Genomic DNA, 22,681 nt, shown 5'->3' with positions numbered 1-22,681 from the left:
GAAGCATCCAAGTGACAATTTCAAGGAGAAAGTTTAAACCAGATTTAGTTGCTTGGAAAACACTAACTCTTAGAATATTGGGAAATTGGAAAAAGCGTTTTATTTCCTAAAGCATGTCAATAGAGGTCTGCCCTTATTTCCCTCATAGAAATGGAGACTCCAGGAGCACCACCCTTGTTTTTCACTCTTGCTTTCTCAGGACCTGAAGAGTGCTTAGTACCCATCTGGAACTCAATATATATTTAGTGAAAGTGAATGAAAGGATGGAGCCCAGATTGTTATTTTAAAAGTCACTGTGAGGGTCAAGAATTGGTCTTTCTTAGTGTCTCAGTTTCCTATTGCCACATAACAAATGACCCCAAAATACAGACTTTAAACACAATCATTGTGGTCTTACTCAGAGTTTGCAGCTCAGGAGAAGACACTTTTTCACTAGTCTCTTAGCTAAGATAGCCCCACTTTGGCTAGCAGACTCACGGAGGTTGGCGTCACCGCCACGTGCCCCTCTTGTAACTCGTTAGCTTGGAACTTCCCAGTCTCTGCTCATTTACCAGACCAGATATCGTCCTTGTGTGGTATTGAGACATTTGGGAAGGGTGAAAACAACAGTGGTAAAGTATCTTAAGGTTTTTGGGAAGCTATACCATGTCAGTTCTACCACACCCTGTTAGTACATAAAGTTGTTCTTCCACAGTTTGACATGTATTTAATGCATACCTATCTTACCCACCATCTTCTTCTATCTCCCTACTGCCCATCTTACCCCCACCTGCTTCTACAAATCTCTCTCTCACATTTGTTTCTACTCCTTCTGTTCTGTAATCCACTAAGTTTAATCAGTGTCTCTGTATGGGGCTCTCCTGTCGGAGCCTGGCAAGCTCAGCAGTTGGAGCACATGTGAAGACAAGTCTTCCTCTCCCAAGAACCGAGTCTGTCAGTAGTCAAAAGCTCAGCAGTAAGGGTAGGGTCCTGTAAACCCTTCTCCTGCTACAACTGATAGGTAATAGGGCCAATTTGGGCCAGCTCAGGGCAGGTAACCATAGTTGTTGAGAATTCTTGATTGCAGCGGCTGTGCTGTGTGTAGAGCGACTTTGGGTTTGGGTTCTTATAGACTTCCTGTCTCCTCTTCCACAGTGCACTCTGAACTTCAGAGGGATTGGTGTGGTACAGATGTCTTGTTTAGGGCTGAACACAGCACTTATTTTCAGCATTTGGAGCAGCCATGGGTCTCTGCATTCGCTGCCATTCACCGGTGCAGGCACAGGGCAGAGGCCAATTCTACTACATTCTGTTGGATGGAGACAGAATCAACCCAGGTTTAAGTGGATAGAAAGAGATATCACCTTTTGATAGAACTGATGGGACAAAGGCAGATTCTCATAGTAAAGTGGAAAAGGATGAGTGTTACTGTTACAGCCATCTTTGGAAATGGTTTGCTACCGTCTGCGCACACTTCGCCCATGTGCATACTTTCATTTCTCTAGAAGTCTTAGTCTATTATGATATCTGCTTGGAGTCTAGTATCCTAATCATTTGACTGAAAGCCAGGCGCAGACGAGGGTTCTTACAGAGTTTTATGATAAATCTTCTTACGTAATCAGAACTAACAACAACTTACCCCCATCCATACAGCGGTGAGGCAGGAACAAGCATGTAGTGGGAGTCCTACTCAAGAAGACTGGGAGGCACACAGCTATCATTGGTCCACAGCAATTTTGAAATACACAGGGCATGCGCCAATAATTCTCCCACTCTATTTACCAGGAATGTCTCTCTATCAGTTCTCTGTTTTCCTCCTGGGAATGTTTCTTAGCTTAGTGTTGTTTTCTGAGACTGTTAACTCTTCCACTTGGGCTTTCTGCTCTGCTGATGTTTTCTTTTTCATGAGAAATGGGTGCATTTCCATGTTTTTGCCTATAGGAAGCAATAAGGTTTGATGCCCTGAAGTTTTAGTTGTTTGGTTTGTAATCATTTGAAACGCTTCTGTCCCAATGCAAGCTGGGACAGTGTAGTACTTTTAGTGACACACTTTTCTTAAAGGTTTTGAGAACTTTCTATGAACTTTATTGGGAGTTGATAATATGTCCCCAAAGTCACATCCATAATTCCTGTTCAAGACAGATGACTCTGGATTTGTTAGTCTGTTGTAGAAGGTCCTAGAGATTCTTAGAAGGCAGTTGTGTAGATGAATAAGTTCTAGGCAGCACCTTAACTCCTTTCAGGTTCCCATCAAGAATCTGTAATGGACAAACTCTCTTTTGAGTTTTACTGGAAACACTTTTCTTCTTGAGAATCTTTGCCAGGTGCAGAGACTATCCACAGTAACTGCACTTCTCTTAATTCTGCTTAGAAGTTCAGGCTGTCTTTTTCATTGACTTCTCTCTTCCTGTTTTTATTTATAAATCAAATAAACCAATTGCCACTTTCAGTATTCTAGATGGAATAAACAGGCCAGGTAGGTAGGTTTCCATCTTGCAGGAGTCTTGCCTGACTCCTACTGCCATGTGCATTATGACCCGTGCTTTCTGTTTTAGCAGCAGTTTTTCATTATTTTTCTGGCTTTTGCTAACAATGTAGTTACCATTTTTTCAGTCTCTCTTGGTTATTAGGTCTTGAAATTTGATACTTCATGTTTCAAGTGATTGAGGTTTTGTTGTTGTAGTTGTTTTTGTTGTTGTTGTTTTGTTTCTTTAGGTAGGGTCTCATGTAGCCTGGGGTGGCCTTGAACTAGGTATGTAGCTGAAGCTGATCCCCCTGATCTCATTTCTTAAGTGGTAGGGTTATAAAGCTGTGCTACTATGCCCCACTAGGTGGTGGTCTTGGTACCTCACTCTTACTTTGGCATCATTTTCTATCTCAGTTACTGCTACTGAAAAACAAACTACACTTAACAACCGTTTCATTGCAGTGCGGTGGGTCAAAAAATTGGGCAGGGCTCACAAAGATGCCTCACCCCTGTGCCATATAGGATCAGCAAAGGTGGCTTTCCTGAGGCAGGAAAGGACCCTACTTCTGTAGGACCTACTTTTCTGATTGCCAGGTAACCTAAGATGGCCTTATTGATTCTGAAGTCTTGACATCCCTCCATAAGATTTCTCATTCAATAGGTTTGGCTTATGAGACAGCATCTCACTATGTAGCCAGGTTTGCCAGAATACATGGTAGTACTTCTGCCCCAGCCTCCTACTTGCTGAGATTACAGGCCTGAGCCACCATGCCCAACTTTATTCATTTGCTTTGAATGAGAACTTTTTATGTGGCCTCTTAAGGCCTGGACTGGACTAGAGGACCTGAAACATTGATCAAAGCAAGTTGCACATCTATGAAGGAAGAATTGATTCTGTCTTTTGATGGGAGGAATGGCAACTTTACATTCTAGGAGGGCATGTGGAGGGGGAGAACTTGTTATGGTTATCTTTAGAGTAATCTGTTGCCCAAACTTTGAGGATTTACTTTAAGTGAGAAGTTAATATATGAGATGATAGGTGAGGTGCTACTCATCCATCTGCCTCATAGATGTGGTTTGTTTGGCTTGCATAGGGTTTTACCTATACACATACAATTACCAGTGCCTTTTCAATCGAACAGTTGGAAGATTTCACCCAGAAGGCTATGTGTCTTTAGAAAAATACTAATCTTTTGTTTGGGCCTGCATTACCATCTAACTAGAAATTGTCTGCTTTGGATACCATGCTGATCCCTGTGGTATCTTAGTTTCTACTCTTTGCTGCTGTAAGGGATTAGGTTGAACACATTAGCTGTGTTAGGTAAGACAAAGCAGGGACATGGGCAGTGGCCAACTAGATGAACAAGTGATAGAATTAGAGACGGAACAAAGCAAAGATCTGGACAGGAAGTAATGTGATATGTGATGGTACTGTTGAGCTTTTAAACAATGTGAGCAGGAGACCTTTCTGAAGAGTTATTGAGTAGAGTCCTTAGGAAGGGAGGAGGAGCTATTCATTGTACACAGTCGGATCATAGCATTTCAGAAAGTAGGACAGTGAAAAGAGTCACAAGTGGGACTGGGTCTGTGATGCAAATAAGTGGAGAGTGGTGGCAGAAGTAAAAGGTGGGCATAAGCATTGTTGTGAAGGAAAGGTACACAACCTTTGGGTTTATTTCTGAGTATTGGGTCATTTGAAAGAGCCCAAGAGGCACAGTGATGTGGTCCTTTATTTTATCTATTTGATTTCTGCTGCTGTATTGTGAGTAGACTGTACTGTCTGAAGGTGAAAGTGGGCTGAACATGCCTTGTAGTCATGCAGGGGATATGAACAGTGGTGCTTTGAATCTGATGGTGTGAGGTGAGACATTGTTGCACATGGCGTGAAGGTGAGAGAATGTAGACAGTCTTATGGATGGATTGGATATGACATATGAGAACAAGAGTCAATGACAACTTTGGGGCTATTGACTAGTGCAGATGACTGAGTTGTCCTATAACATGTTTCATGTTTTGGCAACTTGAAGTGGGAAGCAAGAACATTGTCTTGATCATTATTAACTTTGCAAAGATGTCTACAAAAATAAAATCAACAATAAAAACTCACAAAAAGGTGTGTTTATTTTATAACCCTTAATGTGTTTTCTCACCTTAGCAAATCCTGCATTGTGTGAGTAGAGCAAGCACATGGCTGTATTTTGGAGGATATGTTTATATTTAATGTGTAACTGTTTACTGTTCAACATCATCAGGAATTGTGATGTTCCTGGCTAGGAACATTGCTATTCTACTGGCTAGGCCTTGCATGTTGACTTGTTTTCTAACTATTTCAGTTAGATATGATTATAAAGTGTCAAGTACAATTCAGTATTTGTATTTTGTTGTTATAGGGAGTTAATTCAGTTTTGTTATTAAAAATGGTTGCATGGAGATGTGTGCCTGTGCTCCCAAGTACTTGGGAAATTGAGGCAGGAAAATGACTTAAACCAGTTTGAGAGCAGCATAGGCAAAGTTCAAGCCACCATTTAACTAAGACCAGAACCATAACTGTAAGACAGGATTGAATGAATTTTATGAAGTCTTAGGCATTAGCTGTTCGTTGTAAATTTGGTACAAAATGAGATAATAGATATATTTTTTTCTTTTTTGCCTCTTCAGAGTTATTTGAATGGAGACAGCATTCTGACTAGATCAACTGTCCAACTCACGCTTGGAAATAATTTATCTTTAAATTCCTATTTTTAAAAAGATATTATCATAAGATAGTGATATACTAGTCTAATTTATTATAATGGGACTGGGAGAAAATCATCTTTTATAAAAAGTGAGTTGGTAGTTTATGATTGCTTTCACCATTTATTTTATCCTAGATTTAGAAAATGAAAAGCAATTAAACTTAAATTCAGTATATACTATATAGAAAACATAACTGATTTAAAAACATACATTTTGCTAGCAAAATGATTTTTTTTCTTCTTCTTCTTTGTGAAGCTGTGAGTTAAAATGTCCTGGTGAGTGAGGCGTTTGTATTCCAGTGGTGTAGCTGAACCAGACAGGTCTGCAGCACCCTGGTCTATTTTTAGACCTGGGTTGCCATTTTTATCCTGCAGAAATATTCATCAGTATCGCTCTGACAGGCCATCGGTTTTATAAATGTGCCATTCAGACAGACTGCTCCCCATCTCATCCCCCCACTCCTCTTCTTGCTTTGATTTCTTCATACAGCTTTTTGGAGGAGAAGAGGTTTTTATTTCAATTCATTATGGGATACTTCAATTCAGAGATTTTCAGCATCACACACGTTCATTCATCTCGCTGATGCTGTTTACTCATTTCTGCTCATTGTTTAATAGGGGAAACTGTCATAGATCCTTGTGGAAGTCAGGAGAGCTGTGTACAGAGGGGTGCTCTCTCTCTGCGGCTGCTTGCAGTTTTTAGCTTCCTTCTCCACACGTGTTGCTTTACGTACATATGCATATGCTCATTTATTTTATTGTCTCACACTTGGGCCTAGCATTAGCTCAGTTTGCTTTCCAGTGGTGCTGAGGGTCAGAACAAGACCCTTGCACATGCTAGGCAGGCACTGTCCTAGGCAATATCCACTGCCCTTGGGTTGAACATAGATCTGTTTATCCTATTTGGGTTAGAATTCAACAAAAGACTACAAACTGATTGGCTTAGAAATACAAATTTACTTCCTACCATTCTAAAGGCTGTGGGATCATGATGAAGTCATGGCGTCTGTCAAGGTCCTGGATCCTAGGTCCTGATTCATAGATGTGCCTTCTTGGCCTGCATTTTGACTCACAGGGGATCTCAGTGTCCTCACGTGTAAGAAGCAGATGAGTGAGCTCCGTTGTCTCTTCCATTCATTAGAGCTTTGCTTGATGTCTTCATCCCCTTCCAAAGGGCTACCTCTGAACACCCTCACAAGGATGGACATTTTAACATGCATGCAAATTTGAAAAGACACAAAGCATTCAGACCCTGGAGACATTGAATTTTGATTCTAGATACTTGAGTGATAAATAAAACTGAAGTAATCTCTGCAACCAAGAGAAGACAAAGGGCACATCCTCTTAAAGACAGCTGTTATTCTTATCATTGTTATTTGAGATGTCTCACTGTGTAGCCCACATAGGATCGGTGCTTATTATGTAGGCCAAGCTGGCCTCACACTGAGTAGAGCAGTTCTGCTACCCGAGCCTCCCATCTGCTGGGTTTATGGGTGTGAACAACCATATCCAGCTCACTGTCTCATTTTTATAAAAGTTCAGGTTTCCAGTTTAGGTTTGGGCTTAGCTTGCCTGTTTAACACACATCTACTGAACTCGAGGGCATTAGCTGCTTTAGAAGCAGTGGCTTGGGAAAGGAATCTTGACTTACAGAGCACACAGTTCTTTTAAGAAGGGAAGACTGGCATGTGATATTTTACATTGGTGATAGTATAGCATTCTAAGTCAGATAGTGGGCTTTGAAGTTTGTAACTTGGCCACCCACCCTTTAGCTTGGTTACCTTGGGCAAATTTGTTAGATTTTCTGAGACCCACCTATAAAACTTTATCTATAAAACACGTAGATAACTTAGAAGTTTTTGTGAAACTTTTTCAAAAAAAGGTGTTGCTTATTTAGCAATGTGCAGAAAATACCTAGTGTTAGCCAGTTTGCACAACTACAGTCCCGGAGGTGGGAGGATCATGAGTTTAAGACCAGCCTGCGTTACATACTGAGACTCTGACTTCAAACAAAACCCAGATACCTCTAAACAAACAGAAAACACCACCCCTGCCTCCACCAGGCCATGACCACATTTAACCTGGAACACAGGGAGCACATTACAGTTCATGACAATGGCAACATTGAGGGGGTACTAGGTGTTAGAGTCTTCTGTAATTCTTCATCAGTCAGGAATTTTCCCGTTTTAAATGGGACAATTGACTGGTGGCTTAAACCGATAAGAATTTATTCATGGTTAAAGAAGCCTGGGTAGGCCTGGTTATTCTGTATTCATTGGTAATGTGCTTGGCAGTTACTATTCAGAGCACAGGGGAGTCATCTGTCAGTAAAAGCACAACTTTGCCTCTTCTCATGAAGTTTATAATCTAGTTAGACTTTTTTAAAAGCCATAAAAACTCTTGCTGTGAGAAGGTGTACTTGTATTTTAGTGTGGGCTAGGTGGGAGAAGACCAACAAAGAAACAAAGTTACAAGAAAGAATGGAGCTACCAACTCAAAAGACTTTTAATGAGTTGTTAAGCAGGCAAGACCCACAAATCTACAATTCTTGATAAATTAAAATCTTCATGTTTTATAACAACAAATATTGTAATAAATATTGATAGTAACATATAGTAGGCAGTTCTAAATGCATAAAGATGATTAAAAAAAAAAAAGCACACTGTCCTGTGGCAGTGACCAAAGGATTACTGTAGAGCAGAACAGGATGAGAGTGGATAGTGGCCACATGGTCCACTACAGATCAGAATACTCAAGATGAGAGTGATCAGTGACCACAGGACTCTCAGGACAGCAGAACACTCAGGGTAAGAGTGGACATTCGTCCTAAAACTCCTGCAGAACAGAACACTCAAGGTGAGCATAGGCAGTGATCACAGAGACCATTAGACATACTATACATTTTAGGTAGTCTTTATATTGTTTCTAAAGCTGTGTACAACAAACAGATGACTCTGGAAGAGGGCATCGCCCCTCGAGTTGGAGTTGCAGGCAGTTGTAAGCTGCCTGATGTGGGTGCTAGGAACTGAACTCAGGTCCTGTAAAGGAGCAGCAAGTGTTGTTTATTGCCATGCTGTCTCTCTAGCTCCCTGGACAGCTTTCTTGAGGTCCATTTTTCCACCCCCTGTTTGGTGATTGACAGGCTGATGGAAGGAGCAGTGGCTTACCTTTGTTCTTTATCAGAAAGTCTTATGCCAAGTAATAATCTTGTAAGGTTTAGACAGTTGCCAATTAATGACCTCCCTAGCAGTTCAGCATGTCACGTCTCCTCCCGGGCCAGAGAAAGGACTCGGGTTTCATCTCATTCTTTTGGTCATTAACTAAGAGTCCTGACACTCTAGGCTTGAGTTTGGCAAGTTGTTGATTATGAGGGACGACTACAGTTCATCATGGTTCTCTAATTCTGCTAATATTTTACTTGTTGCCCAACACTACCATTATTCTCCTTTTATAGATGAGTGGACTTAGGTTAGAGAAATAATTTAGACCAGAGTTATTTGTCTTTAAGGACAATAAAAAGAGGCAGCCAGTGAGATGGTATTTCAGTCTTGAACACACACCCAGTGTTAACTGTATTAATCAAGAAACAATCAGTAAAAATGGGCAGAGTTTGGGGTTTGAACCTGGCATTATTGGTCATGAGCTTAGTGATTTATTTTACTGAGTATGTATCAAAATAACAGAAGCCTAAGCCTTTTGCATGTGTGTGTGTGTGTGTGTGTGTGTGTGTGTGTGTGTGTGTGTGTGTGTGTATAATCTTACTAGTCCTGCCACTCAAAGGTGCTAACTATTCAGACCCCTGCTCTCTGCAGCCTCCTCTGCTCTGCTCTCATGTTTTGGGTAAGGAAAACTGTGAACAGTTTGGCTTTATGAAGTCACGTGGCGTCATGAAGATTGATAGCCTTTTAATTCTTACACAGCGTTTGCGTTTTTAAAGAGGACATGCCATTAACTGAAATGAATCATTGCTTGGAAAGGCCTTTAGTTAACCACGCAGTGACAAAATCAGGCAGCAACCTTGTCTTGAAGCTGGCTGGGGATTTACCTCTCTTAGAGGATCCCATTTTTCAGTTCTTCTTGTCTCTGTTCTGAACCGATAGGTGCAGTAGTGCCAGGCCCTTGGGTATTTTCTGTTTGCTTGTTTGAGTTTGGTCTGTGTGTTTAAGTGGCATGCTGTAGCTCAATGTCTTGTTGGCTCAGGCAGAGGTAGTAAAAAGTAAGGTGGGAGAGGGCTGCTGGTGGGAAACTGTGAGAACTGCTTGAGAGCCATGGAAGATTATATTGCTTTAGGACTGTACTAAAGTGGATGTCCACATTCTATAGTGAGAAAAAAATGGATGTGACCCAAACTGGAGTTGTGGGACATGTCCATGTGTCTAGGTTTAGTCATAAATTTAGTTTTTTTCTAAAAAATAATTTTTAACTAAATTATGACTAGGGAGAAGAAGTTTCTATTGCCTGTTCCTATTTTATATCACTTTCACTATTCCCCTTTTAATAAAAATGCAGGAAGTTACTGGTGTTTTATGAACTTGCACCCTGCATGCTTCTCTTCTTTGTTCTTTGTTAAATATGAGCTGGCATATGTTAGACTCTGTTAGCATTTGCTCTGAGGGACTTCAGTGCTTTCTAAATTCAGCTCTGCTCAGCCTGTAGACTGTTTGCTTGAATCAATGGAGACTGCTATTTTTAGCAACAAAGGGGAATTGAAATAGCAATTTTCTTCCCATGCAATAGATCCCCAGGAGGAATACTGATGCAAGCTTTCTGTCACTTTCTATCCCTCCCACCGCCCCAAGCCCTCAGGAAAGGCAGCTGTCATGGTTTGTGGCAGTATTAATCTTTAATCAATCGACTATTTTCTTCATTCAGGTGTTGCAGAGGGAGTGGGGAGTCACAAAAGGAAGCTGCTTGGAAATAACTATGCTCATATGCATGGGCTCTGCAGTCAGAGTTTAGTAGGCAGAGGCAGGGAAAAGATGAGAGAGCTAAAAATAGCACTCTTGCTTCCAATGTTTCTCTAGTCTATTTTTGATGTTTGATTTTGATAAGGTTGATTGGGCTCTTACTAAAAATATCTGTTCCTAGCAAGTTGAGGACAAAAAGAGTAGAATATTTTTAACCTATACAAGCTACAGTACTTTTTGTTGACTGTATAAAATCTGGAAGTAGAGTCCTGGTCAGTTGCCAGTATTTTATGTAATCTGTAAGAAGCGAAACAGTTCTGGATGCCAAGTTGGGATATTCTTTATAGTTGTCAGTTCTCATCTTCTCAGACGCTTGCAAATGTGGGTTCTGCTGTTATATATATCTGTGCAGTCATAAGCCTTCTAAAGTCCCCTTTCCCCATCGCCTTCCCTTTCTCAGCTCATTCTACTCATGGCCATCTTTTACTTCCCCAACCCACAAGGGAGCTCTGTTGTGTATGTTGTGGCAAATTGTCTAAATGTATCCCCTTACTCCATAGCAAAGTGGGATCTGAGGATACCCACTGTTAACCCAAGAAGCGAGGCTTAGGAATGAGAACAGTAAGCTTAGAATCCTTTACTGATCTAAAATGGATACTTTCCTCTCCTGATTCTGTTTGGAATGGGTCACTGCAGACCAGTCCTTTCAAGGAGATCCATAGACTTCTCTGAAAGTATATATCTAACAAGTTCATTAAACAAGTGAAGCATCTCGAAGTCTTTTAAAACTCATCTTAGATGATTGACTCTTGTGTGATGTTGAGAGGAGGTGCAGTTACTTCCGAATAAGGAGTGAATGAAGCAGTAGGCCTTGTTGCAGGAAGCAGACTTTCCATTCAGAATCTTGTTCATTCATTCATTATCTATCTATTCTTCAGCAAAGCCACAGGAATCATCTTGTGAAGATAATATTTAAAAATATTTATTTTATGTCTGTAAGTGTCTTGCTTGCATGTGTGTATATATATGCCTGGTGTCCATTGAGGTCAGAAAAGGGCATTGGGTTCCCTGGAACTAGGATGATACATGGTTTACAAATCATCATCTTCGTGCTAGGACCAAACTCAGATTGTCTGCAAGAGTCACACGTGCTCTTAACCATTGAGCTGTCTTTTCAGCTTTAAATTATCTTTTTGTTTTTCTTTCTTAAACCAGTGAGTGCCCTAGCAGTTAGATTCTGGAGAACCAGACAGACCCTGCCTTGTGGAACCCTAAGTTATTAATGTCATAAGGAGAAGATCTGTACTTGTGAGATCTTGATAGTCTTGTCAGGGCAGGGGCAAGGAGAGCAGATGTTCAACTGAAAACCTCCAGGATGGAAGCTGAACTCTGCCACGAGTATGTCTTAGTCCATTTGAGCTGCCAGAACAGCTGTGGAAATTTAGAAAGCCAGGAACTGGAGTCCTCGTGGTACTTTGTGCTGGCAAGTCCAAGATCAAGGTGCCAGCAAGCTTGCTTGACTCCTGTGTGATGTGGAATTGTGTGTGATGAAAGTGTGCTCTAGTTCAGTGACTTGCTGTATGTACCTCTGCAATACAGTTTCTTTGCATGGCAGGGGCTGAGGGCAGAGAGGCTACACTATGGCTGCATGTTTCTCTGAAGCCTTGATGAAGTCTATACAAAAAGGTGTAGATAGACCTCATGGCATAACACTTCTTAAAGGCCCCACGTTGGCCTACTATCCCATTGGTCATGGAATTTCAACACCTCAGTTTTTTTTTTTGTTTTGTTTTTTTTTTTTTTCTTTTCTTTTTTTTCGGAGCTGGGGACCGAACCCAGGGCCTTGCGCTTGCTAGGCAAGCGCTCTACCACTGAGCTAAATCCCCAACCCCAACACCTCAGTTTTACCAAGAACAAGTTCAAACCATAGCGTAATATATATAGAGAATAAAGAGGATCGTGTTTGTGAAGAGAGGGTTACGTTGCAGAAAGTGGCCACATTCCAGCATGACTGGTATGAAGTTAAGGTCAACATGCCAAGGACTTGGTAAATGATGAGGATAGGAAGAGTTCTTTCATTCATTCATTCACCAAAACGTTACTAATCATCTCCTTTTGGAGTCACTGGCTTAGCCGTTTGACTGTGGGGGACAGACAGACATGACTGATAAGTTTTAGCAGGATTGGATTTGTACTGTGGAGTGATCACTTTGGCCAGGAGAGTGAGTAAGGGAGGAATAAGAAAAAAAAGAGATGCAAATGTACTAGAAGTTGTTTTAGGAGTGCCTGTGAGAGATGAATGGTAACTTTGTATGCATATTAGTAAAGAGTCTTGCTCTTTAGAAAGGCAATATGTGCACATGACTGAAAATTTTAACAATAAAAAGACTTTAAAAAAAGCCCACTTTCTCTAATTTTGTAGAAACTGCTGCCAGCAGACTCTTGATTTAAGGTAATGATTTGTTAAGCTTCCTAAATTTAACAATGGAGTTTAACTGTCCTGACATTGAGTATGATCAAATCTTCAGAGTGAGAATCACAGAATTATTTTATATAGAAATACAACTTAAAACTCATTATGAAGTTGTAGCTTTTAAGCAACATGGGACATTTCTTGTCTTCCTTCAAATTGTGTCTTCATTTTTTTCTTACATTCATCAGATGAATTTTTTTCTTTGATAGACTAAGAATTACTTGTTTGTGTTGTGTATAATGAAAAGTATATTACTGTGTATATGTCGTAAAAAAAAACCCCGTCCCCCAGTTTTCTGGCCATTGTGTATAATGCTGCGGTGCATAAAAGAGGCTCACCACTTCCAGTTTCTTTGACACACACACACACACACACACACACACACACACACACACACACACACACACACTTTTTTAATTAATGAAAGGAAAGATAAGTCATACATTGGTTTTCATCATAACATAAGGAGCATGGTAAGGAAGTGTAATCTTATCCTGGAGAGTATACTAAGACAGAAGAAAGACATTCAGTGATAAGTAAGGCAGTTTGACTAAAGTATAGAGTGTAGATGCCGTGTGGTTGGTTTATGGATTGTGGCAAGTGTAGCATAGTCATGTACGATGTTAACAGGAGAACTGTGACTAAGGATAGAAGTAACTCTTTGTACTAACTTCACTTTATAAAAATGTGCATCTAAAGCTGTCTGAAAAATTAAAAATGTATTTTAACAAATTTTAAAAATGTTTATCAAAGTATTTTTTTCTTGGGAAGCTACTGCCAAGTCTACTATTATACAGAGTCCAGAAAACATGATCTAAGAACAATGAACTTCAACACAGAGGGAGGCGGGAAAATTCCAAGATGGTATCCCAACAAAAGTGCAGGAAGAGGAGGAGAGCTAGGATGCTCTGGGAAGGTCTTTCCTAAGAGCTGGAATGCGGTCAGTTGTGTAGAGAATTGTATCAGAGGTTGTTAAAACAGGGCTGTATATATCTGTGATGTCAGCACCAGGGACGTATAGATTCAAGGATGAGATGGTCCTCCCACATAGAGGGGAGGCCAGTTGGGGTTACCAGAGACTCTGTTGTAAAGAAGAAAGCAACAACAAGAATGAGGAATCTAAGGGGATTTAAAAAGACCACAGAAAGGGGGAGGGACAAAATTTGTGTCCAGGAAAGATAGAAAGGTGATTGGGAAGTGAAATGTTATTATAGTCTAGTGTTTGGTTCTGTATGGATATTTAACATAATAATTGTGTAACAAAGACTTTGCCTGGTTTTGTCCTTATTTCCAGAGGAGGGAAGGGGGAGGGGGAGGCAGAGGGAGGAAGAGAGAAGAGAGGAAGATGGAGAGAAAGGGAGAAGAGGGAGGGTAAGGGAGGAGAGGCTGTGTGATCCTGCTCCTAAATCCTTACTCTTAGTTATTCTAGGTGAGTCTTTGGTAGTTGAGGCTAACGAACTGTTCATGCCGGACAGACTGTCATTAGAGCTTGAAGCTTTGAGCCTAGTGTTAGTGGCCCTGATCTCTAGTTGGGGAGGAGAGTTAAAGATTGGGTTCCCTCCTGTGTATTTATAGTGAAACTTGAACTTGAGTAGAAGTCCTAGTGGGAAAGCCATGCTTGTTCTGGGCAGCTGCGTCCTTGCTCTGATTCAGTTCACTGGGGTGGGATGAAGCTCTGCATGTGGGACCCTCTCCCACTGTACACACCCAGTCTGCCCTTCAGTTACTGACTTGTATTCTCTGCAATAAAGTGAGAGAGTAGGTAGTCTTAGTTAATGAATGTTGAATTGTCCAACTTGAAGTAGTTGTGGAAATGGAATTCCCATTCCAAATTATAGCCAGTTGATTAGGTTAGCAGAGACCTCTGAAATTGGTGTCTATCAGAAGTGAGGGTAGTCTTGTTGAGGACCATGCCTTCAACCTATGAGAGATAGATACTACCTTTCCCTTAACCCATTTTCCTCTTTAGAGTCTTAGACCTTGAACCCAGGGTCTCATGTGTTAGCCAAAGATTTTGCCACTGAGCTACACACTCAGCTTTGCACCAAATTCTGGTTACTATAGAAATGTATCGCAGTGTTCTACACAATAAAGCATACAAGAAATATAACAGAACAATGCAAAGTTCAGAGTGGTAAAGTGCTGTAGGGCATGCAGTTTTACAGAGTACTAGTTGTGGGCATCAGGACAGAAAAAGGTTTCTTTTGCTTTAAGTGTTCTGGAACAATGCAGTTCCAGATGGATCCTGGATGAGGCTTTGAAAGGAGCAAGGTAGGAATGAGAGTCTGGAATCTTGAAACAAGCAGAAGAGTCTGAAAGAGAAGAAAAAGGGAGAGTTGAAAATAGCTAGCTAGCATGTGCTTGCCCATGGCTTGTGGTGTGTTGGTGAATCAAGGAGAGAGTGCAAGGTGAGGTCTGGACCTTTGGGTCTCCAGAGACAAGAGGAGACTTTCACATTCTGATCGATTCGTAATAGATCATTTTAAACATTTGTTGTAGAATCTGTGAGTGTTCTTTATAAACAAAACTATTTCAATAAAAGCACACACAAACAAAACTATTACAGTAAAACACATGGAGGCAGCCAGTTTTGAGAACTGACAGTGGAAGAAGTTAAGTATTGGTTTTATGCTCACACCCTTGTTCTGTGTTATGGCAACCAATTAGTGAAGGCAGGATGCTTCAGGCAGATATTCCAGCGAGGAGATGAGGGTGAATTATGGGCTCAAGTGTCACTTTTGCAGCCTAATGAAGTAATGGATGGCAATAGTGATCACTTTGACCGTTAACACAGTAAACATATCACTGCACCCAGGTTCCTTGTGTAGGCAGTCACTAGATATCCCTTAGGGAACATTTGCACACACGCAAACATAAATCTCAACCTGATCAGGTCTCTATATCCAACTACTAAAGAACAGAAGAACATGTTACATCAGAGGAATGCAGTCAGCCAATGACAGGCCGAGAAAGCAGAAGTGCATCGCCTAGGATGTTCAGCATTAAGAGAGTTGGAGAGGATGGAAGAGAGGAAGACACAGAGACCATTGTAGAAGCTTGATGACCAATTTTGCTTTTTTGACACAAATTAACATGATGTTTGGAACAAAATTTAAAATGAGTTCAGTGAATTAAAACTACACCATTTGCACCCACATGCCTGACAAAACTCAGTTTAATCTAAGAGCTCTTGGTAGAAAGAGAGAATTGATTTCTGAAAGTGGTCCTCTGATTTGCACACATATACTGTGGCTTTATGTGCATTCTGTACGGCTGTAGGTACATAAAGATTTGTTCCCTGTATTTTTTATTTTATTTTATTTTTTACTTTTCTAAAAAGATTTTTAAAACTCTGGAAAGACGGTGTCTGAGCAGGTACTTCATAAATGGACATGTCGTTGGCACTAAGAAACAAATGCCTCTTTTCACTTAGCGTAATGTCATATTTAGGTATTGTGTGTGTCCCAGTTCATTTTACTGCTGTTAGTTGTACATTGTATGTCAATACCTCAGTTAGATTAATATTTAGGCTTTGCTAGCATATAGCACAAACACTAGTGAAGCTACCTTTGGTAGCCCTTACTTAGGCACTCTTCTCTTGAAGATTGCTGGCCTGTAAGGCAAACATCTCTACATATATTGACTAATAGTTTTTCCAAAATGATGGTATCAGTCTGGTACTACTGTTAGGTCTGAAGCTCTTGTGAGCTTCAGTTTCTTTACATCCCCGCCAACACTTGGTATTTCATTCTTTTCTATTTGAGTTGTTGTATTAGGTAGTTAATTCTAAATTTGAATACTGGTGTTGCTTACTTATTTATTCACTGGGAGTTGAACCCAGGACCTCATACATGGGAAGTTCTATGTTCTATCACAAAGCTGCACACCCAGCCCTGAGTATTGCTCTTTGATATCTAATATTGTACTGGTGTGCTTGTGTGTCACTGGTGGTCTCTAATGGAACACATCTTGTAGTTCTTAAACTAAACTACTTCTCTTGTGTCTCAGTTGTTACAGGTGGCACTGATGGAATTGGAAAATCATATGCAGAAGAGGTAGGTGATTTTCAGAATCTGTTTTAAAAATAAGAAAAATAGAATAATCTGTTCAATAGTAGTTTTGATTAAAATCATTATATTTATTTTGTTTTATTTATATACCTTAGACAGGGTCTCACTATGTAGCTCTGGTTGGACTGGAACTCTGGACCAAGCTGGCTTTAAACTTAACAGGAGATCCTTGGTCTCCTATGTACACGTATGTTGTTAAAGATGGAGACAGAGAGAGAGAGAGAGAGAGAGAGAGAGAGAGAGAGAGAGAGAGCGCACCACACAGGAAACCAGAAGAGGGCATTGAATCCCTTAGAGCTGATGCTATAAGCATCCTGACTTGGGTGCTGGGAACTGATTTTGGGTCCTCTGCAAGAACAGAGCACTCTTAGCTGCTGAGCCATCTCTCTAGTCCACATTTATTTGTTTGTGTATGTGTGTTTGTAGATGCATGCACACCATATCATGCCTATGAAGATCAGAGGACAACTTATGGGGAGAGTGAATTCTTCCGTTACAACATGAGGGTCCTGGGACCAAACTCAGGTTGTTAGGCTTGGTGGCCAACCTTTGCCATCTTGCTGGCCACAGCCATTATGCTAGAGAGGAGCTCTACTACTGAGACTTACTCTTTCAGCTCCTTATGAAAGTGGCACTTTGAGAAATGCACGTCAGTTGTTGTGCAGACAAAATTGAATTTGTTTACTTATGATTGGACTCAGGGTAAACATTTTAACAGAAACAGTAATAAAAATGATACTAATCCTCCTGACCTCATCCTATCAAGAGGCAAAATGTCCTACTATGTGCTCCATTATTGATGATTTAAAGGTAAACAATTTATTGAGATGTTGTTTAACAAAATTCTTCATTATAAAATTGTTTCATTATAGTGGTATGTGGCATGATATTTTGGGACTATATATACCCCATTTTCTAGATAATTTTTAGCCTAATGTTTTTTACACCCCTTGACGATTTTGCCTGAATTACTTTACTGTAATTTAAATAGTGTTTTTCTAATTTATCTCTTCCTCTGTAGCCCAGGGTAGTCTCTATGTAACACATGTGTGTAGCTCAGTCTTACCTCAAGTTCACGGCAGTCCTTCCTCTAGAATTAAAGCCCTGAGCTACCATGCTTGGTTGGTGTTTTCTATACATAAGAGCTTTTCCTGTTCTTCCTCCTTTGTTAATGTGTTTCTCTTTTTTCTTAAAGTATCAGTATGGGCTAATGGATTCTTTAGTGTTTTTATAGCAGATTAATTTAGCAAATTACCAGGGCTTGTTATTTTTATAAAAAATGATCTTCCACAGCCTCATTTGCAGTATTACTTGTTACTTAATAAAAGCTGACTTTAGGATTTACAGCTGGGAATTAGTTTACTGAAGCACTTACACTTCACATCATCCAGAGTGCTGCTCATTTGTGAACTGTCTGCTTGGTCAGTACAGAGTGTTAGGCCTATTAATGTTTTTCTCTTCCTCTTTATTTGTGTGTCTCTATGACAAGAACACATTGCTGTGAAATGTTTTCACTCTGCAACATTATATAGTATTATATTGTGTACATATGTATATAGAAGATTCTCTTCAAGAAATTCTTTATTAATTTATCCATTAGCAATGGTTAATGTACTTTTATTTTGGTTGCCTTCAATTTTAATGCCCGTGTTACTTACAACTGTGACAAAATACTCTGCAAAAGCAAACCAAGGCAGCCTTAGATTGGCTTCCGGTTCAGTGGGAGAGAGGTTATGGCTGCAAGACCTTGAGACAACCCCCTTACCTCCTACCTAGTTAGGATGCAGCAGTACTTGTGCTCAGCTTTTTAACAGTGGTCCCAGGACCCATGGGATGAAGCTCATGTGTGTGGGTCATTTCTCCTTAGTTAAACTTCTCTAGAGTCACTCTCATAGACACACCCAGAAGTGTTTCCATGCTATTTCTAAATCCAGTTGACGGTGAAGATTAACCACAAGTTCCAAATGCAAATTTAAGATTAATGTAGTTACTGTAGTTCATTTATGTAGTTAATGTAACAGTTTAATTGTAGTTTTCTTTTTTGGCCCACTGATTTGTTCTGTGTATCTAGCCTATGACAACTTTTTAAATCCTAACTTGAAATTACAGAAGTCTTAGATGTATAACAATATAAAAATGTCCTCACCATGTAGATGGGTCTAAAATAAAAAGTAGAAGCCATGGTTTGAGATTTAAATGCTTAGTTAGAAACTTAAGGTTCTGGGCAATCTCTTGAAAACTGTTCATTTTAGATCATTCGTGTGTGTGTGTGTGTGTGTGTGTGTGTGTGTGTGTGTGTGTGTGTGTGTGTGTGTATTGAATTATCATCACCTGTTGAGGTTTTTCTTAAAATGGGAATTCATTTAATTTATGTTTTAGAATAAACTTCAGAGATGTGATTTCGATCTCTCATTGTTTTCAGTTAGCAAAGCGTGGAATGAAGATTGTCCTGATAAGCAGATCCCAGGATAAACTGAAGGAAGTTTCCAACAACATCAGTAAGTTTTTACATTTTAAACCCAGGTCATCAAAATAACTACTCTAAGTTGTGTTTTAAGCAGTGCCCGGTGGCACACTCCTTTGGTGTTAAGTAAATGCTGAAACTACCTTTCATATTGCTAATGGCACATCTTAAATTTCTAATATAAAATACATTTTTTTGAGACAGCTTCATGGTGTTCAGCCTTGAACTTGTTATACAGCATATTGGCTTTGAACTTGGTATCCTCCTATGTCCTCATGGTGGGAAGATTATAATTTTTTTAAATTTAGACATTTTTATAACTTAGAAAAAATTTGATGGAATTATTTTAGAACTATTGTGATTTGATTAAGATGCCTTTTAATGACACATTTAGTTCAAATAAGAGTTAAATTGACTATTTTGGTGTGGTTTACTAAATTATTTTTTTAAAATATCCTGGAATATTTTACATTTCAATATTTCCATATTCGAGATGATGAGATCCACTAGGACAGGAAGCAGCACATGTGACAGGGAAACTTCTGCAGCCTTTCCTTTAGTCAGCTACACTCAGTTCTGCCCCTCAATTCTGTCATGCCAGCAGACTGCTGTCGCTCAGGCTTAACCTTTACTGAGCAGAGAGAAGGTCAGCGCTGTTCCTTTCCTTGGTATAAACTAGTATGCTGTCTGCCATCAGCCATGTTTGTGTGGCTCGCTGGCCAAGAGTTGTGTTCATCTCTGAGCTTCTGTGGGTTCATATTTTATAAGGAAGGGGTATTGTGAAAGGGAGGGTCATTTCTTTAAAAACTGTCTCTGGCTCTGAAAAAAATTAGTTCTTTCAGAAATTGCTTTCCAGTTGTCATAACTAAGATTAAGTATAAAATACTGAAATTTGGTTTCCAGTTGTATCATAACATTTTGTAGCGTTTTTTTTTGCATTTTTTATTAATCATTTTATTTGTTAACATTTCAAAAAACTCCCCTTTCTCAGTTACCCTTCCCACAAACTCCCCCATCCCATTTCCCCCTTGTTTTTGTTTTTGGTGCCTTAAAAGAACTGAAGCTGAAGCTAGAGATGGCATCTGGGAAGGAAGCTTAGATCTACGCTCAAGACGAGCCCTAGACCCTCCAAAGAAGAGAAATAAATGAGTTACATTTGTAGTTGGTTTAGGTTAAATTGTTACAATGCCTGTTTCTAATTGTGGTTCATGCTTTAATGACTTCTGAGAAACCAACTAAAAGAGAGCTCCATTTAGACGAGAGGGTTATTATTAACACCTGGTCTCCCGTGTTCAGCATTGCAAGGGCTTTACTGTTCACGCCTTCACACGTGTCCTCTGCTGTGACCGCAGCTCTCTGCGAGCTTCACACACTTGTTACTTCCCTACAGCTCTCACTGGTCTTGCTGAGCAGATTGCACGTTAGATTTTGTCTTTGGGTAGGAAACTAAGTCTGGTTCTGGTGTTGGTGCTGAGGATGAAACACTGGGTCACAGGAAGGCTGCATACTTTCCCTAGTTATACACTAGCCCCAAAGCCAGTTTTAGTTGGATGCTCTTGATATTAAACATGTGGAGTTCAAAAAACAAATCATTCGTGAACCTTCCTGCAAGTACACACCTTTACAAACTAAACATTTGATGTGTAGAATTCAATAGATCTTTTGCCACTTGATGTTTAAGATTTCAACTATGTAAATACAGTTCCAAAGTATCATGACACGGACTGATTTGCAGTTTTTGTTGAAATATGAATTTGAATGGAAACAGGACACCAGTGAGCCTGAGGTGGCCACAGAGAGGGGAGGAGTGTAACTTAGTGCTTGGGTCTTTGTCCTGCCTCCTCCCTGAGTACTTAGTGGTTGTGCATTAATCACTTTCAGAAGGGTGGGAAATGCTGTGTTCAGCATGTGTAGAATTTAGTCTTTATGAGAGGGACTGCTAGTTGTTACAGATAAAGATTCATAATCAGAAGCTGGAAGGAAGCTTTAATTACATGTACTTGGATTTGGAAATGTTGATTGGAGTGTGTCCAGTTTCCTTGAGAGCAGTAAAGCTACCTTGGGTGTCTCTGAGATCCCCCACTCTAAGAATCTACTTTCACTCGTCCTATTCAGCACATTCCTTTCACCGGGGAGACATACTCATCTTGTATTGTAATCCTGCAACTGGCACATTTAAGTTGCGTGTTAACCAGGGTAGCGCTAGGCCAGTGGGACACAAAGCCTTTCCTGCGTAGACGCTTTTGAAAATTGAGACTTGGAAGGTCAGTGGCTCACCTCCCAGGAAGAAGCCGTAGCATGCCACAGGGCTGTGTACCACATCTCTACCCAAGGCAAATGTGGCAGTGCTTTGTCCCCTAAGTCACCTTGCTGCCTTGTGGGTGTTTCTCACTGAGGAGGAGCTCTGCTCCATGTTCAAAGGACACAGCAGCTCACGTGTTGCTGGTTCTTTGTCAGTCACTCCAGCTGGTAAGGCACACGTGCACTCGGTCCAGTGAGCCAGGCTTCCCTCTCACTCCTTGTGACGGACGGGGAGCCTTGACAACTGAAGAGTAGGAGGCTCTTCTTGCTTCTCTCAGTCTGTCCCCCATTACCACACACACTTGGTGTTTGTACCTTTAGAAGAAGCAGTTCTTTGTGAATGTGAAGGGAGTTTCTCAGCAATTGTAAAGGCTTAGATAGTTGAAGTTGCAGGCATCTCCAGGAAAGGGACCTAGTTCAGAGCCATGACTGTTTAATATTCTTCTCTCATTATCACTGTGAACCAGAACTATTGAATTGTTAGCCATTTCACCAGTTTGGATTTGTCAAATGTCCTACCAATGTTTTGAAGCTGAGCTAGATTTGTATTTATAATAAAGCACATCATGGAGACCAGTGACAGAGCACCTGAGTTCATAACAGTTGGAGCTGGTGGCATTTACAGCTCGGGTGACTCTGTGGCAGTCAGTTCTCCTGATTGGATGCACTTTAATCAACTTTGATGAAACACAAACAAAGGTGATTTTGTTTTTGTTTGTAATTTGTCTCCTGTTTGAAGCTTTAGGATGGTTCTGCTTCCATGACTTCATCTTTCCATTGCAAACCTTTTACAAATGGAAACCTTCCTGGTTTCTTTCTAGTCAACACAAGAATAAGATTAAGTATTAATTTCCCCTTTTTGTCCTTATTTTTTATTATATCAGTGCAATTAAGATGTAGATTTGTCAAAAAAAAGGTTAACAATTTTTGAAAAACCTTTACTATTTTGTGTGTGTGTGTGTGTGTGTGTGTGTGTGTGTGTGTGTGTGCCATCATGGTAAGTGTATGAAAGTGCAAGGACAATCTGCAGGAAGTCGGGTCTCATCCGCCACTGTGTGAGCTCCTGTCATTGGGCTTGGTGGCACATGCCTCTATCTGACAAGCTGTCTTGACAGCTCTAAATTATAATTGTTTTAAAAAGTGACTTTTCTTACATGAATTAGTTTGGTGTGTGCATGTGAAGAAATAAGAGGACAGCCTGTGGGCATTGGTGCTCTTCCTCCCTCAGCCATGTTTGTTCTGGAGCTTAAACCCAGGCCATCAGTCCTGACAGCAGTGCCCTTAC

The 22,681-nt window shown here is 40.3% G+C and overlaps 1 protein-coding gene across 1 annotated transcript in view; it reads left to right on the top strand.

Moving 5' to 3' along the window:
• Hsd17b12 (hydroxysteroid 17-beta dehydrogenase 12) overlaps nt 1-22,681 on the top strand; it is a 123,845-nt gene that overhangs the window by 24,978 nt on the left and 76,186 nt on the right. The window contains exons 2-3 of the mRNA XM_032903770.1: nt 16,570-16,616; nt 19,054-19,129. Of these exons, the coding sequence (XP_032759661.1) occupies nt 16,570-16,616; nt 19,054-19,129 (123 nt within the window). The remainder of the gene's footprint in view (nt 1-16,569; nt 16,617-19,053; nt 19,130-22,681) is intronic.

This window comes from Rattus rattus, chromosome 5 (genome assembly GCF_011064425.1).
Source record: "Rattus rattus isolate New Zealand chromosome 5, Rrattus_CSIRO_v1, whole genome shotgun sequence".
Lineage (NCBI taxonomy): Eukaryota > Metazoa > Chordata > Mammalia > Rodentia > Muridae > Rattus > Rattus rattus.
Note: the sequence above shows the minus strand (reverse complement) of the source record. Positions and strands in the feature narration are given on the sequence as shown.